Source organism: Scyliorhinus torazame, chromosome 3 (genome assembly GCF_047496885.1).
Source record: "Scyliorhinus torazame isolate Kashiwa2021f chromosome 3, sScyTor2.1, whole genome shotgun sequence".
Taxonomy (NCBI): domain Eukaryota; kingdom Metazoa; phylum Chordata; class Chondrichthyes; order Carcharhiniformes; family Scyliorhinidae; genus Scyliorhinus; species Scyliorhinus torazame.
Genome location: NC_092709.1, coordinates 304,438,258 through 304,454,354, shown reverse-complemented (window position 1 = coordinate 304,454,354; position 16,097 = coordinate 304,438,258). Strand labels below are relative to the sequence as shown.

The window sequence follows — 16,097 nt, the reverse complement described above, 5'->3', positions numbered from 1 at the left end:
TTGGGGAAAATAAAAGGGGCCGTAGCCCGTATCCAAGTCGAACCAGAAGTCACGCCGCGCTATTTCCGGGCCCGCCCGGTGTCTTACGCCTTGCTCAAGAAGGTAGAAGGGGAGCTCACTCGTTTGGAGAGTTTGGGTATTATCAGGCCCATCCGTTTTGCTGACTGGGCAGCACCAATTGTACCTGTAATGAAGCCAGATGCCACAGTTTGCTTGTGTGGCGACTATAAACTTACAGTGAATACGGCTTCCCGACTCGACCGATATCCAATGCCTCGCATAGAGCATCTCTACGCGAAGCTTGCAGGTGGACTCTCGTTCACAATATTAGATATGAGTCACGCCTACCTGCAGTTGGAGCTGGACCCTGCCTCCCGACCATATGTAACGATTAATACACACCGGGGCCTGTATGAATATACACGGTTGCCCTTTGGAGTATCCTCTGCCTGCGCAATTCTTCAACGTGTTATGGAGGGCATTTTGAGAGGTTTACCACGTGTTGCTGTCTACTTAGATGACGTTTTGATTACAGGGACGTCGGAGCAGGAACATTTGGAAAATCTGGAGGCTGTCCTTAGACGCTTTTCGGAGGCTGGAGTCCGTTTATGTCGCACAAAGTGCGTATTTCAGCCTAAAGAAGCAGTCTTCCGGATCAATGGACACGAGACTGGCTCGCTTTTTGTTTACGTATAGGACCACCCCCCATGCGGTGACTGGGGTAGCTCCCGCAGAACTCCTAATGGGCCGGAGACTTCGCACCTGCCTTAGTATGGTTTTCCCGGACATTGGCACAAACGTACGCCGCACACAAGAACGGCAGGGACAGAGATTTTCTCGGCATCGGCCGATTCGGCAGTTTGCGCCCGGTGACCCAGTGTTCGTTCGGAATTTTGCTGGTGGTGCCCAGTGGGTTCCTGGCGTAATCTTTCGCCAAACAGGCCCTATATCTTACCAGCTGCAAGCCCAGGGTCGTCTCCAGCGCAAACATGTAGACCACGTTCGGTCCAGAAGACTATCCCCTCAAAAGATTCCCCGCCCCTGGAGCTCATTTCTACAGCCGCAGAAACCAGAGACAAGGGAAGGTAGTCCTCACAATCTTCCACTGGTGCCTCACTCAAAGCCTGTGCAGGTCATTACAGAACCGAATGGAGATAGAGACGCTGACATGACGGAGGCAGCAGACTCTGACTCCGAGATGGAGACCCAGGACTCATCAGAGGGGTAATCCTCGGGTCCACGGGCCGTGGATGTACAACCGTTGCGCTGTTCATCACGGAAGCGCCGGTCTCCGTCTCGTTACACGCCGCCTGATCCAGCGCCGTGTGCAAATGGTGTCCGGCCTGCGGCAAAACGAGTCCAACGCCCTCCTTCGCCAGGGTCTTCGGTGGATTCCTTGGACTTTGGGGGGGGGGGGTGGAGGGATGTTATAACCTGCCTGCTTACCATTGGCTGGGGACTAATGACAATCCCACAATCCTGTGGGAGTATGAGCTTCCCCAATGAGGGGGGCGGAGAAACCATTAATAAACTCCAAGTATAAATAAAGCTGGCCAGTTTGGAACCAGCAGGAAGGAGTGTGCAGCAAGGGAAGTTGCTGCTGCTGTTATATATATATATATATGTTATTGTAAATAAATGTTATTACTTTGTATCCTTAAAACTCGTGCTGGATTCTTCGTGGCCCTCACAAAACCCACCCTATCCCTGTAACCCAGTAACCCTACCTATCCTTTTTCGACACCAAGGGGCAATTTAGCATGGCCAATCCACCTAATGTTTGGACTGTGGGAGGAAATCAGAGCACCCGGAGGAAACCCACGCAGACACAGGGAGAATGTTCAAACTTCACATGGTGACCCATGGCTGGAATTGAACCCGGGTCCCTGGCGCTGTGAGGCACTAGTGCTAACCACTGCCACTGTGACGCCAGTCACATATCGTGGTTGCAACTAGGGATGTCTTTACTCTAATTAATCCTCTCACATTGTACAACATTAAGTCTAATCTAACCTGCTCTCTGGTTTGTCCCAGAATGTGCTGCCCTAAGAAACTACCTTGAAAGCATTCTATAAGCATCCAGGCTACTCCTACCCAGTATTGGTGCCAGTGTCTAATGAACCGGAACCCACTTCTCCTGCACCCGTCTGAGCCACGTATTCACTTCTCTACCCTTATGTATTTCGTGCCAATTTTCATGTGGCTCCAGTAATATTAGATTATAACTTTTGAGGTTGTGCTTTTCACTTTAGTGCCCGGCTCCTCGTACTCTCTACGCAGACCCTCTTTACAAGTTCTACCTTTGTTGTTGGTACCTACATGGACCTAGACAACTGGATCCTTCCCCCTCCCATTGCAAGGTTATCTCCAGTCCTGAGCAGTTGTCCTGAAAGCTGGCACTGGGCATGTCAACACAGCCTGTGACTGTTGTATTCATTGCAGTTGCCCTTGTTGTTTTCTCAGTTATTGCTGGGTTACACCCTTCAGGTATGAATGGATTAAATTGGTCACCGAATTCCAACATCAGCACAGCTCTCCATATTGTTACTGGAATATCTAAACATTTAGAGAGACATGATTCCCATAGGTACTCATACCTAGTGGTGTTCTCATGCAGAATTATGAGCCAACACTAATTATTAGGCCCCTCATTCTTCTTAAATCATTCACACAACTGTTCATGAAAATGGAATTTAATTTGTGTTGCCTGCCTCAAATACAACCAAAGAATCTTGCAACAGGAGGCAGCTGTTTGGCCTTGCGTATTGTGACTTGCAGACATGAGGTTGAAGGCTGAATGCCTATGCATTGTAATTATATGTAAATAAATGTTGCAGTTATTATTAACTAATTGGCGAATGGGAAATATTACAGGTGACAGTGAATCACAAACCCATTTTAAAAGCTATCTTACACAGTCACGTAGTCAAGATCTAGGCACGAGAATCCAACAATAATGCACGTGCAATTGCTTTCCTCCAAAAGTTTAATTACAATCTAAATTAAATACAAGCAGTTAATTATTTTGATTGTGCAGTACAGTATTATCCAGCAGCCAAGTCTCAAGCAAAAAAGAAACCATTTGGTATGTAGTAAAAATCAGAATTGATAATCTACCAAAACCCTTCACAAAATAAATAAAAGGTAAGCTTAGCCAGCAAGTTAATTAAAACAAATGTAACAAGAAAATAATGAAGGAACATTCATTGTAGTTGTAGTCATGAGTTATTAGTATTTGACTACACCCCCTTACCCGGCCCGGCCCAAATTGGGCTCCAGTGCTAGAATTCACACTGGCTGACTCCTAATACCTAATGCCAGTGTCACCCACTTGACTATAACCTCAAGACCGGTCAGTGACACGTCAAATCCTGAGAACAAACATTTAAAAGAATGCCAATCCCATTACTAGCAGACAGTTAAAATTCCAAACTCAAGTAGAAATGTCAAGAATCAAGAATCACTGGAGATTAAATGTGTGGTGTAGCACATTAGAATCGTGACAGTCCCAGTAGTCACTAGCTTCTTACTGCAGTGTGAACCATATATTAACGTGATTCTTTCATGTGGCGCATTGTGTTTCTGAGAAACTCTGACCAACTGATATACTTTAGAAGACTCAAAACGTTAACTCTGTTTCTCTCTCCACAGATGCTTCCAGAACTGCTGCGTTTTCCCAGCATTTTCTGTTTTATATTTCAGATTTCCAGCATCCGCAGTATTTTGCTTTTATGGTGCACTGTTCTGTTCTACTTCCTCTCACTCTTACCCCTAACATTTGAAGAATTTTACTCTGCAAAGCAAAGAGAACTATGTAAATAAAATAAGTTGGTTGTAGTTAATAGGTTTCACATTAATCTCCAAAGGCACTCTAACTCTAAGTGGCCAGCTGTGCTGCAGGGATAGGAGTACTGACGGCGGGGCTGTGACTATTTTCATACCTATTTCATATCATTACCCTCTTTTTGTTTTCATTGATGCAGTGAATTATTTAATTGCAATTTGCTTATTTTTGTATTTCACAGTTGTAGAAATTTCGATTAAATAAACCAAGAATGTGCCTGTCTTGATCAATTGGAAGCATTCATGCTTCTCGAGGCAGTAGTATGTGGGTTCAAGCCCCATTCTGGTGACCTGAACTCGTAATCCAGGCTACCACTCCAGTGTAGCACTGAAGGTACTGCATTGTGAGAGTTGCCTTCTTTTGAGTGAGATGTTAAACTGAGGGCCTGTCAGGTGCCATGGAGGCCTAGTGGTTAGCACTGCTGCCTCACGCTGCCGAGGACCCAGGTTCGATCCTGGCCCCCGGTCATTGTCCATGTGGAGTTTGCACATTCTCCACATGTTTGCGTGGCTCTCACCCCCACAACCCAAAGATGTGCAGCATACGTGGATTGGCTAAATTGCCCCTTAATTGGAAAAATAAAAAACTGAGGGTCTGTCTGCCCTCTTGGTTCCCATGACCCTATTGGAACAATAGTAAGGGAATTTTCCCCAGTGTCCTGTCCAACATTTAATTACCCTTGACTAACATCACTACAACAGAATGTCTGGTCAATTATTTCATTGATTTTGGGGAATTGGTTACCACATATCCATATTACAACACTTCCAATTATGTGTAAAGCACAGGACTGCCGGAATTGTAAAAGGTGTTTCATAAAAGGAAGTCTTTCCTTAAATTTACCCATAAGAATATGATGGCGCATCCTTTAAGCTGTGTGCTGTTTATATGTCGTCAGTGTTTTGGAATCTGTCCTGCAATGTGATGAGGATTGGCAGTGCCAGAGCACTGGGAGCAACAAGTACAGCTCAAAGCAGTTCGGTACTGGATGCACCTAGGGCAGAATATTAGGGCCGGTGCAGTAGAGGTATCGCCCGCCCAGAAGCAAAGCCTGCATGGAGCTAACCTGCTCCACACCAGCCTTCCCCGCAGTGTGGGGAGCCCGGCCTCAGGAGTGACTATCCAATAGGATTGGCTGGCAGTTCTATCAGTCCTGGCAGTGCCAAGACAGCATTGTGGGCACTGCTGGGACTGGAACCAGGAACATGAAGGAGGCCCAATGGATCCCAGGTAACAGGCAAGAAGGGTTTGGGCAGTTTAGGGAAGTCGGGGTGGGAAGACGTGTTTAATGGAACAGGCGAACCACAAAGGGCCCCTCAAATATAATATCCTCCTTCCTTTCTAGCCTCTGAAAAATATATATTTTTTAACAAGTGTCCTCCTGTCTTTGCCTATGCGAACCATTTTATGGTATGGACAGTGTATTATCGGGGTCAATTGGCTTGGCTAGCACCTCATATTAATCGAAATGTGGAAGGTGGGCTGCCAATTTCAGTCCCCCCAACCCTCATATTACGGGGTGAGTTTGCAGGTAGGTGAGAAGTTGTTCGAGGTGTTTAAAATTCCGCCTGGTTTTGGTAAGGAAACACTTTCCAGGGCAGCACGGTGGCGCAGTGGTTAGCACTGCTGTCGCATGGCACCCGAGGAGCCAGGTTCGATCCGACCTTGGGTCACTGCCCGTGTGGAGTTTGCACATTCTCCCGTGTCTGCATGGGTCTCCCACAACCCAAAGATGTGCAGGTGGATTGGCCACGCTAAGTTGCTCCTTAATTGGAGGGAAAGAATTTAAAAAGGAAAGGTTTTTTTTAGAAAAGAAACACTTTTCATTGGCAGGAGGGTTAATAATCAGTGGGGGATAGGAGATCTCTTTTCCGCAGTAAATTCTTATGATTTGGAATGCACTGGCTCCAAGGAGAGTGGAAGCAGATTCAACACTGACTTTCACAGAAGGGGGCTGGATATACACATGAAAAGAAAGAAATTTCAGGACCAAAGGGAAACAACAGGGGACTGGGATTAACTAAATACATCTTTCAAAGAGCTGGCAGAGGCATGATGGGTTGAATGGTCTGCTCCTGTGCCGTAAGATTCTATTCATCTTTTATTTTCTTTGAAGATTACAGAACTCCCACATCTACGATTGCGATGATACACTCAAAAGCTTTTTTCTTTATAATCTATCCATCTACTTTATTGATTTTCTCTCATGCCCTTATAAAAGTGTTCCTCCCTCACTGGGGTGTTGTTTCACAGGGCAAGTTGTGATCACGTGGATTGAAAGGCTGTTCAACCATGAACAGTATTGCAGGTTGAGCCTGGATTCCCGGCTCATCAGTGAGATGCCTCAGAGGAGTCACGGAATCTTTCTCTCCTGAGCCCAATGGTGCGGAGGTCAATTATTGAAATCCCACCTGCTGTTCATAGAATCCCAACAGTGCAATGGAGGCCATTCAGCCCCGTTGAGTCTGCACGACCCTCCAAAAGAGCAGTCTACCTAGGTCCACTCCCCCAGTCACCCCGTCCTATCCCTGTAACCTATGCACATCCCTGGATACTGAGGGGCAATTTAGCATAGCCAATCAACGTAACCTGCACATCTTTGGACTGTGGCAGGAAACCTCCGCAGACACGGGGAGGATGTGCAAACTCCATACAGACAAGGCCGGATTTTAACCCAGGACCCTGGCGCTGTGAGGTAGCAGTGCTAGCCACTGCACTGCCCAAATCTGGGCTAAAAGCAGCTAACTTGACACAGACAAGAGCTTGAACCTGGGACTTCACTGGTCCATATCAGTCAGCTCGACTCTGGATAAGGGTGCTTCTCCGGATGAAAACACAACTAGAGATAACACCATCATCCCATCTATCCATTCTGGGTTGTGCAGTCGGATAGTACACATGGCAATGGATTAGTGATGCAGAAACCATGCATCCCACCAAGTTGTGTAACGGAATTCAATACACATATTAATTCATGGGCAAGAATCAGGAAATAACCTTGAAAACTGTTGGACTTCCATGAAACCGAAGAAGTTCATTTATGTCTTTCAGAGAAGAGACCCTACCTACCTGAGCTGATGTGACTTCAGCCCCATAATATGTGGCTGATTCTGAAATGATGTAGCAAGCTGTACGTGAGAAATTGTACAGAAAGGGAATTGGAAATATAAAAAAAAGTAATAGTAACCCAACCAGCGACAAGCTAATCAAGAAACAGAACTGCAACAGTTACTAGGTTACCAGAGGAATAAGGAGTTGTTACATAAACCCAAACAGTATTTGCAATAGTTCCAGAGTTCTATGTGCGTTTCCTACGCCATTCAGTAAGATTGTACAAAATACCAAAACAAAAATCTTACAGCTTTCAAAACTCTGCCTCTATACTACTTACAGTGAGTACCATGCATCTACATTCCTGAAACAGGGCTAAGAATATAATGGTACAGAATCCAATCTGCACTGGATCAAGTGTCAGTAGGGGAGCAATTAGGGGACAGCAATCATTGTATCAGAAGGTTTAGGTTTGCTCTAGAAAAAGACAAGAAACAATCCAGAGTAAGACTAATTAACTGTGTTGGCAGGATTATTCAACTGTTGACCAGGAACCGTGGCTGATGTTCCTCTTCTTAGCCCAGGAAGATGGAAACCTTTGTGCCTTTAATTCCACTCCACATGACACTGGCCAGCATGACGGATTGGAGATTTATCGACTCCCTCCTTGTTTGCATGCCTCAGTTACTTAGACTTAACCAGCTGAGCCATCAGGCAAGCAGGTCTTTGTAGAGTTAGTCATTCGGTTTGACATGAGGGGGAAAGAACGAAAACAATGTTCAAATCATAATTCCATCCTCGTACCGATTGTGATCGCAACAGAGTTTGATATCATTGATGTGTCAATATGACAGAGAAATATAAAAATGAAAATATATTAATTCTGGCAGCAACAACCATATTCCTTGTGATCGACATGTATGCCACAGTCCTCAAGTGAACTTCCATTCCTCGATGAATAGAGTGTCTACTGCCCCAACATTGTAGAGCATCCAATGGCATTTCTGCTGCTGAGATCTGATCTCAGAGATCTCCAGTCTGTGGATATAAGTAATCGAGGTTGATTAACTCAAATTAAGATGTTACATCAATAACTGGTAACGTTACACAACTAACATGGAGTTTTGTTTGATTCTAGGCAGAACCAGCTACAAATTTCAGAGTTTGAGCTAGTTGAAAAATTTGCCTTTGGCTACACATAAGATTAGCCACATTGAAGAGCCAAACACATGAGGGATAAAGGAATAGAAGATTATACTGATGAAGTCAGTTGAGAGGAGGCTCGTTTACAGCATAAACACCAGCACAAACTAGTTGGAGTGGTCAGTTTCTATTCTGCAGGTTTAGTAGCTATGTTAGTGGGATAAGAAGCTTAGTCAATTGGACCTATAATATCTGGAGTTTAGAACAATGACAGGTGATCTTATTGAAGCATACAAGGTACTGCAGTGGCGCAGTGGGTTAGCACTGCGGTCTCACGGCGCCAAGGTTCCAGGTTCGATCCCGGCTCTGGGTCACTGTCCGTGTGGAGTTTGCACATTCTCCCCGTGTTTGCGTGGGTTTCGCCCCCACAACCCAAAGATGTGCAGGCTAGGTGGATTGGCCACGCTAAATTGTCCCTTAATTGGAAAAAATGAATTGGGTACTCTAAATTTAAAAAAACAAAACCAAGATACTGCAAAGGTTGTTTCCCCTGGCTGGGGAATCTGGACCACACGGGCACAGTCTCAGGTTATGGGAATGATCAATTCGAGCTGAGGTGAAGAGAAATTTCTGCACTCAAAGGGTTGTGAATCTTTGAAAATCAAGAGAGTTGTGGATGCTCCATCGATGAATACATTTAAGGCTGGGATGGACAGATTTTTGGTCTCTCACGGAATTAAGGGATGTGCGAAGTGGGCATGAATGTGGAGTTGAAGCCAAAGATCAGCCATGGTCGTGTTGAATGGTGGAACAGGCTTGAGGAGCCATATGGGCTACTCGTGCTCCTATCTTGATGCAAATGTTGGCTGGAGACTGTGGGAGCACAAATGATGTTTCCTCAGGGATCCCTTACAAATTGATGTTTTGGGATTTCCCAAGTTTGCTGATAATAACTATAGTAACTTACAATAATAATAACTTACACTTTCGCACCTCCAGATTTGACTCTCCTGGCTGGCCTCGCACTGCATAAACTTGAGCAAACAGAAACATATTTTCTACATCTATCTTATAAAACCCTTTAATAATCTTGAAGACCTTAGGTTTTTTTATATCATTCATGGCATTAGGGCTTCGCTGGCTAGGCCTGTAATCCCCATCCCGAATTGCCCATCCTGAATTGCCCTTGGGAAGTTGGTGATGAGCTCCCTTCTTGAACCACTTCAGTCCATGTTGTGTAGGTACACCCACAGTGCTGTTAGGAAGGGAGATCAAGGAGTTTGACCCAACAACAGTGAAGGAACAGCAATATAATTCCAAGTCAGGATAGTGTGTGACGTGGAGAACGTTTATTGTGTTGTGTGGAGTGCCAGTCAAGTGGGTTGATTTATCCTGCATAGTGTTGAGCATCTTGTGTTGTTGGAGCTGCATTCATCCAGGCAAGTGGAGCGTATTCCATCACACCATCGACTTGGCCCTTGTAGATGGTGGACAGACTTTGAGGAGACAGGAGGTGAGTTACTCCCCACAGAAATCCCACCTGCTCTTGAAGCAAAAATATTCTAATTTCTAGAGAAAAAAGCACCAAGACTGTTCAGCCTTTCCCGATAGTTATACCCTTTCACTTCTGATATAATTCTAGTAAATATTCTTGTGCCTTCTCCTGGGCCACGATATCCTTTATATAAAGTGCGGAGCAGAACTATGCATGATACCCCAAGTGACAGTATTATGAAAAAATGAGAGGGATTAGGTAATTCTCACAGTTAGTTTCAAGACATTAAGATAACTATAACTGAATAGCGAAGTGTAACATAATACATGAACAACTTGCAACAGAAGTTGTCAAGGTTAAATAGCCACAGAGCAAAGATCTATACCAAACATTTGACATTGGATTCCAGCATATCAGATGAGATGGAAAAGAACAGAGCGACTACTGATATCCAAAGTAAGGAGGAAAGCAATAAAAATAGTGACATCTGGCATGAGATGGTACAGGCAAAGGAGAGGATGACTTAAACAAGTTAGTTTTAGTGACAACTGGAAAGAATGGAAAGCTGAGTAGACTCAGACTGTTTTCATTAGAAAGTCGGAGGTTGGGGCAGCACGGCGGCGCAGTGGTTAGCACTGCTGCCTCACGGCACCGAGGTCCCAGGTTCGATCCGGGCTCTGGGTCACTGTCCATGTGGAGTTTGCACGTTCTCCCAGTGTTTGCGTGGGTTTCGCCCCCACAACCCACATTTAATTATTATTATTATGTGTAATTATTATTAGGTGGATTGGTCACGCTAAATTGCCCCTTAATTGGAAAAAATGAATTGGTACTCTAAATTTATTTTTAAAAAGACAGAGGTTGAGGTCTACAAGGTTATGAGGAGCATGGATAGAGTGGATGGGCAGGCACTCTTTCCCAGGGTGGAGGGATCAGTTACCAGTGGGCATAGGTTTAAGGTACGCAAGGCAAAGTTTCGAGGAGATGTGCGAGGCAGGTTTTTTTATGCAGAGGGTGGTGAGTGCCTGGAACGCGTTGCCAGGGGAGGTTGTGGAAACAGATACATTGATGGCATTCAAAAGGCATCCTGTCAAACATGTGGACAGGATGGGTATAGAGAGATATGGCACAAGGAAGTGCTGAGGGTTTTGGCAAAGGTTGGTATCATGACCGGTACGGGCTTGGAGGGCCGAAGGGCCTGTTCCTGTGCTGTACTGTTCTTTGTTCTTCAAATGGCTGTGCTCTGCCCGGTAACAGGTGGTGATTGGATATCATCCATCTGGAATGTTTTTTTCAGAGCCACGAGGTTCCATTTAGTTTCACTTTTGATTCTGGCAGTGGAGATAAAAGTTCCAGCTGAATCCTCTACAGAAAACTGCTGCTAAAAAGATCCAGCATACTCTCGAATAACACCTGTGGGGGTTGGATTTCTGAAAACAGGGCCTGAAAGCAGGCCAGGCAGAAGACAGAGAGTTGGGATAAAAGGTTATTTTTCAGAATGGCAACCGGTGACGAGTGGTGTCCCGCAGGGTTCAGTGTTGGGGCCACAGCTGTTCTCTTTATATATTAACGATCTAGATGACGGGACTGGGGGCATTCTGGCTAAGTTTGCCGATGATACAAAGATAGGTGGAGGGGCAGGTAGTATGGAGGAGGTGGGGAGGCTGCAGAAAGATTTAGACAGTTTAGGAGAGTGGTCCAAGAAATGGCTGATGAAATTCAATGTGGGCAAGTGCGAGGTCTTGCACTTTGGAAAAAAGAATAGAGGCATGGACTATTTTCTAAACGGTGACAAAATTCATAATGCTGAAGTGCAAAGGGACTTGGGAGTCCTAGTCCAGGATTCTCTAAAGGTAAACTTGCAGGTTGAGTCCGTAATTAAGAAAGCAAATGCAATGTTGTCATTCATCTCAAGAGGCTTGGAATATAAAAGCAGGGATGTACTTCTGAAGCTTTATAAAGCATTAGTTAGGCCCCATTTAGAATACTGTGAGCAATTTTGGGCCCCACACCTCAGGAAGGACATACTGGCACTGGAGCGGGTCCAGCGGAGATTCACACGGATGATCCCAGGAATGGTAGGCCTAACATACGATGAACGTCTGAGGATCCTGGGATTATATTCATTGGAGTTTAGGAGGTTGAGGGGAGATCTAATAGAAACTTACAAGATAATGAATGGCTTAGATAGGGTGGATGTAGGGAAGTTGTTTCCATTAGCAGGGGAGACTAGGACGCGGGGGCACAGCCTTAGAATAAAAGGGAGTCACTTTAGAACAGAGATGAGGAGAAACTTCTTCAGCCAGAGAGTGGTGGGTCTGTGGAATTCATTGCCACAGAGGGCGGTGGAGGCCAGGACGTTGAGTGTCTTTAAGAGAGAAGTTGATAAATTCTTGATTTCTCGAGGAATTAAGGGCTATGGAAAGAGAGCGGGTAAATGGAGTTGAAATCAGCCATGATTGAATGGTGGAGTGGAATTGATGGGCCGAATGGCCTTACTTCCGCTCCTATGTCTTATGGTCTTATGAGAGCAAAGTCTGATGAAACAGGGACTTTGTCTGTCCAGGGAAATTGTGAGTACAGGCTGCAAAACAAGGACTGTGATTTCCAAGCTTATTTGGAGAAAGCCTACAAGGGACCATCGTTTGAAGCAGACTCTTTTCTCTTTCATTTATATTTTTTCCCTTCCCTCCCTCTGTGTTTGCCTTGTGTGTGTGTATATATATATATATATAGGATAGGGGGCGGGGGGGGGGGCGGGGAGAGGCAAGTTACAATAGCAGTTCGGTACTTATTAATATTTAACCAAATGTATCTGCTGCGTATTTCACCAGTAATCTTGTTATATATAAATTGTAATTGTGTTTCAACTTACAAACCTGGTGACTGTAATTATTGGGTAACCAAGAGCCAAGGACTTCAGGAATTTGTACAAGAATTATTGGTTAAGTCACTTGTGTTGTGAATCCAGGGCACATGGGGCTGGAATTGATCATGTACCTGCCCAGGTTGGCATAACAATTTGCTATCCAGTCAATATAATTTGTTTGGATTTTCAAAAGGCACTTAGTAAAATTCCTTGTGAGCGTTTTAAATGAAATTAGGGCTCGTTGAATTAATATTTAATGAATGCTCCGAATAGAAACCGCTTTGATATTAGAAAACGAGAAGTAAAAATGGTTAAGTTCCTGCTAAGGACAATTAATAGCGCAGCGATGTTCAATGGAAAATGATGACTAACCACAGATCTGGCTGTGGCAACACTATAATTGTTGCATGTGGTTAGAATAAATACCTTACACTCTTTCTAGGTAAATGTTCCTCATGGGTGCAGTTACTTAATAAACATCTACTACCATTCAGTGTGAATCTTTGTGGCCTTCCTTTAACTCCAAAGTTTGAAATTCTGAATTGAATCCATCAGAGATAAAACATCTAAATGCAGTTTGCAGGTTTATAGCCCAGCAGTTACGAGCTGTACTTTATAAAAAATTATAAATATTTTTAAAGTTTAGAGTATCCAATTATTTTTCTTCCAATTAATGGGGCAATTTAGCGTGGCCAATCCACCTACCCTGCACATCTTTGGACTTGGGGGTGAGCCCCATGCAGACACGAGGAGAATGTGCAAACTCTATACGGACAGTGACCCAGGGCCAGGATCGAACCCAGACCCCTGACGCTGTGGGGCAGCAGTGCTAACCACTGTGCCACCGTACCGCCCACTACGAGCGGTATTTTGATGTCAGAAAGATTGGTGAGAATGTTGCTGTGCACAATGAAACAGACTTTTGCCAATTACATGTCCATTAAAGGGTGTGAAGTAATGGTAACCCTTGCTTTCTTCTGCTGGCCTGCAGAGGTCATTCCAATTGGCCAAACAGTCATGGCTGACAGCTCTCTCTCGCTGATGTTTCATGGTGTTGAAGTCTGATGTTTTCACTTGCACACTCTGCTTTTTGAATAACCATTTTGCCAAAAAGGTTAATGTACACACACAAATAACAATGTGAATGTGGTTGTTGAGATCACATACCCAACAACAGCGTCTTGAAGTTAGTTATTTACGAACCAAAATACAACTCATCACACCTGGATTTCCACTTAGCCACACATGGGTTATGACTAATATATTGGACAACACTGCTCGTGCAGTTCCACAGATTCTGTTCCAGGCCCATGCTTGATCCCTATCCAGTGACTCCTGCTGGTAAATATTGGCGAGATAGAGATTGATCTCAGCTGATCCCCTCATTATTTAACAGGCCGTTGATGCTTATTGTTTGGACTCACATTAAGATCAATGATTTGGCAGAAAGAAATGAACAGTGATTATTACCATAGGGAAGAGAGAGAAAGAAAAATCAGAGAAAACAGGAACATTTGATATACTTACACTGCTATTTGTAGTGAATAAAACTGTAATTATTTTCTCCAACTGCAGCATCTGCGGTAAGAGAATAAGCAAAGACATTGAATCATCTCCTGTCTGAGAAAATAAAGCAACAACTAAAGCCAAAACATGTGGACTTACAAACAAAAGGAAAATATGGCAGATACTGGAAATCTGAAATAAAAGCAAAAATCACACAGCAGATCAAGGAGCATCTATGGAGCGAGGAAAACAGTTGACATTTCTGTTGAGTGACCTGTAACATTAACTCTCTCCAAAGATGGCGACCATGCAAATTTTCCCAGCATTTTCTGAGTTTAGTTGTAGTCTCTTAATTAATTACATCTCTCTACAATCATTTAAGAAGTACTGAAACAACACAATGCCATACTTCCATGGAATTGAAATGGTACAGCTGGGAGTGTGGTATCAACACTTGAATCATAAAGAATGCTGTTGAAAAACTGTTAGCATAATGCAGGCTAAATCATTCTAGCAGGTTTTGCCAGTTTCTTACTCCTGTAGATGGAATGCTCCAATTTTTAATTTTATTTTTATACATTTAGAGTATCCAATTTTTTCCAATTAAAGGGGCAATTTAGCTTGGCCAATCCACCTACCCCGCACATGGGGAGAATGTGCAAACTCCACACGGATAGTGACCCGGAGCTGCGATTGAACACTGGTCCTCAGCGCCGCGAGGCAGCAGTGCTAACCACTGCGCCAGCGTGCCGCCCTGGAATGCTCCAATTACTAGCGGATCTCTTGCGGTCCTCTAGGCATTTTATTTCCTGGTCAAAATCTACAGCTAAACTGATAACACACACTTTTGTAAAGTGGCCACACCTGTGTCAACAGCAAGAGGTGGTCCGCGAATCTCATGCTGTCAGTTGTACATTATGTTAACAATATTTCAACAGCATTCTTTCTGATTCTAGTTTTCTTACCACAGCTTCAACATCAGACCCATTACCAAAATAATAAGGTAGAACGCGGAGGCCGTAACTGAATATCTAAATACCCTTTTAAAAAAAATGTTTTTATTCTCCATTTTCACATTTTCCTTCAGAATTTACACCCCACCCACAAACAGTAAACGGTAACAAATGCAAAATCAATCCCCCTAACAATACCAACGATCCCATCCTCCCACCACCCCAAACAACAGCCCACCTGTCAATATATGCATCCAATAAAACAAACCCTCCCACGGTGGCAACAAAAAACAAAGGAGAAAAAGAAAAAGGAGTCCAGGAACGCCCATGATCACCATTGACCTATAGAGTCCACTCCCCCTCCACCCAACACCACCCAACCTCTGAAAGAGTACCGTACATGATACCCAAGAGTTGTACACCCCCCCGCCCCCCCCCCCCCCCCCCCCCCAGTCTCCAACTCCTCCAGTCCACTGCCTCTTGTAAAACTCCTCCCCCCAACCTCGGTTCCTTCCCCCCAACTTTCCACCCCGGCTAGACCACTCGGACCCTGTTCTGCCAGGCTCCGATGGCCGCAGCCCCTCCCCCCACCCCACTCCCGTTCACTGGCCGACTTAAACCGGCCAGCGTGGAGGCCCCCGCCCGGGTCCCTTTCCCCCTTGCCCGGCCCTAGGAAAGCCCAGAAATCCCCTTTTAGCACACAAACCCCGCATATCCAGCTACACCCCAAAGAGCCCTCATTTCGAGTGAAAGTCCCATCACTTCCCTTGTCCAAATATATACAACATTGGCTCCTTTAGCCCATACACCCGCAAAACAAAAAAAGAAGAAAATACAGTCAGTCATGAGGTTACATTGGCACATGTCCATTTCTCAATTTGTCAGTTCTGCCACAGTCCTTCTGCTTTCGCAAACACCTCCGCTGCTTCCACCGTTCCAAAATAAAAGTCCCTGAGCTTGTAAGTCACCCTCAGCTTCGCTGGATATACAATGCCGCACTGCACCTTGCTAATGTACAGTGCCCTCTTCACCCGGTTGAAGGCATCCCGCCTCCTCGCCAGCTCCACCGTAAAGTCCTGGTATAGACGTATACCAGCTCCAGCCCACTGCACCACCCGCTTCTGCTTGGCCCAGCTTAGGACCTTCTCCTTCACACTGTACCTATGGAAGCACAGAGTCACTACCCTTGGCGGCTCACTCGCCATTGGGACAGGCCTCCACAACCGATGAGCCCGA

The 16,097-nt window shown here is 44.9% G+C and overlaps 1 protein-coding gene across 1 annotated transcript in view; it reads right to left on the bottom strand.

Moving 5' to 3' along the window:
* Positions 1-2,968: 2,968 nt before the first annotated feature.
* LOC140409427 (proline-serine-threonine phosphatase-interacting protein 2-like) overlaps positions 2,969-16,097 on the bottom strand; it is a 147,162-nt gene continuing 134,033 nt past the window's right edge. Inside the window, 2 exon segments of the mRNA XM_072497863.1 lie at positions 2,969-7,933; positions 13,930-13,980. Of these exon segments, the coding sequence (XP_072353964.1) occupies positions 13,934-13,980 (47 nt within the window). The 3' untranslated portion in view covers positions 2,969-7,933; positions 13,930-13,933.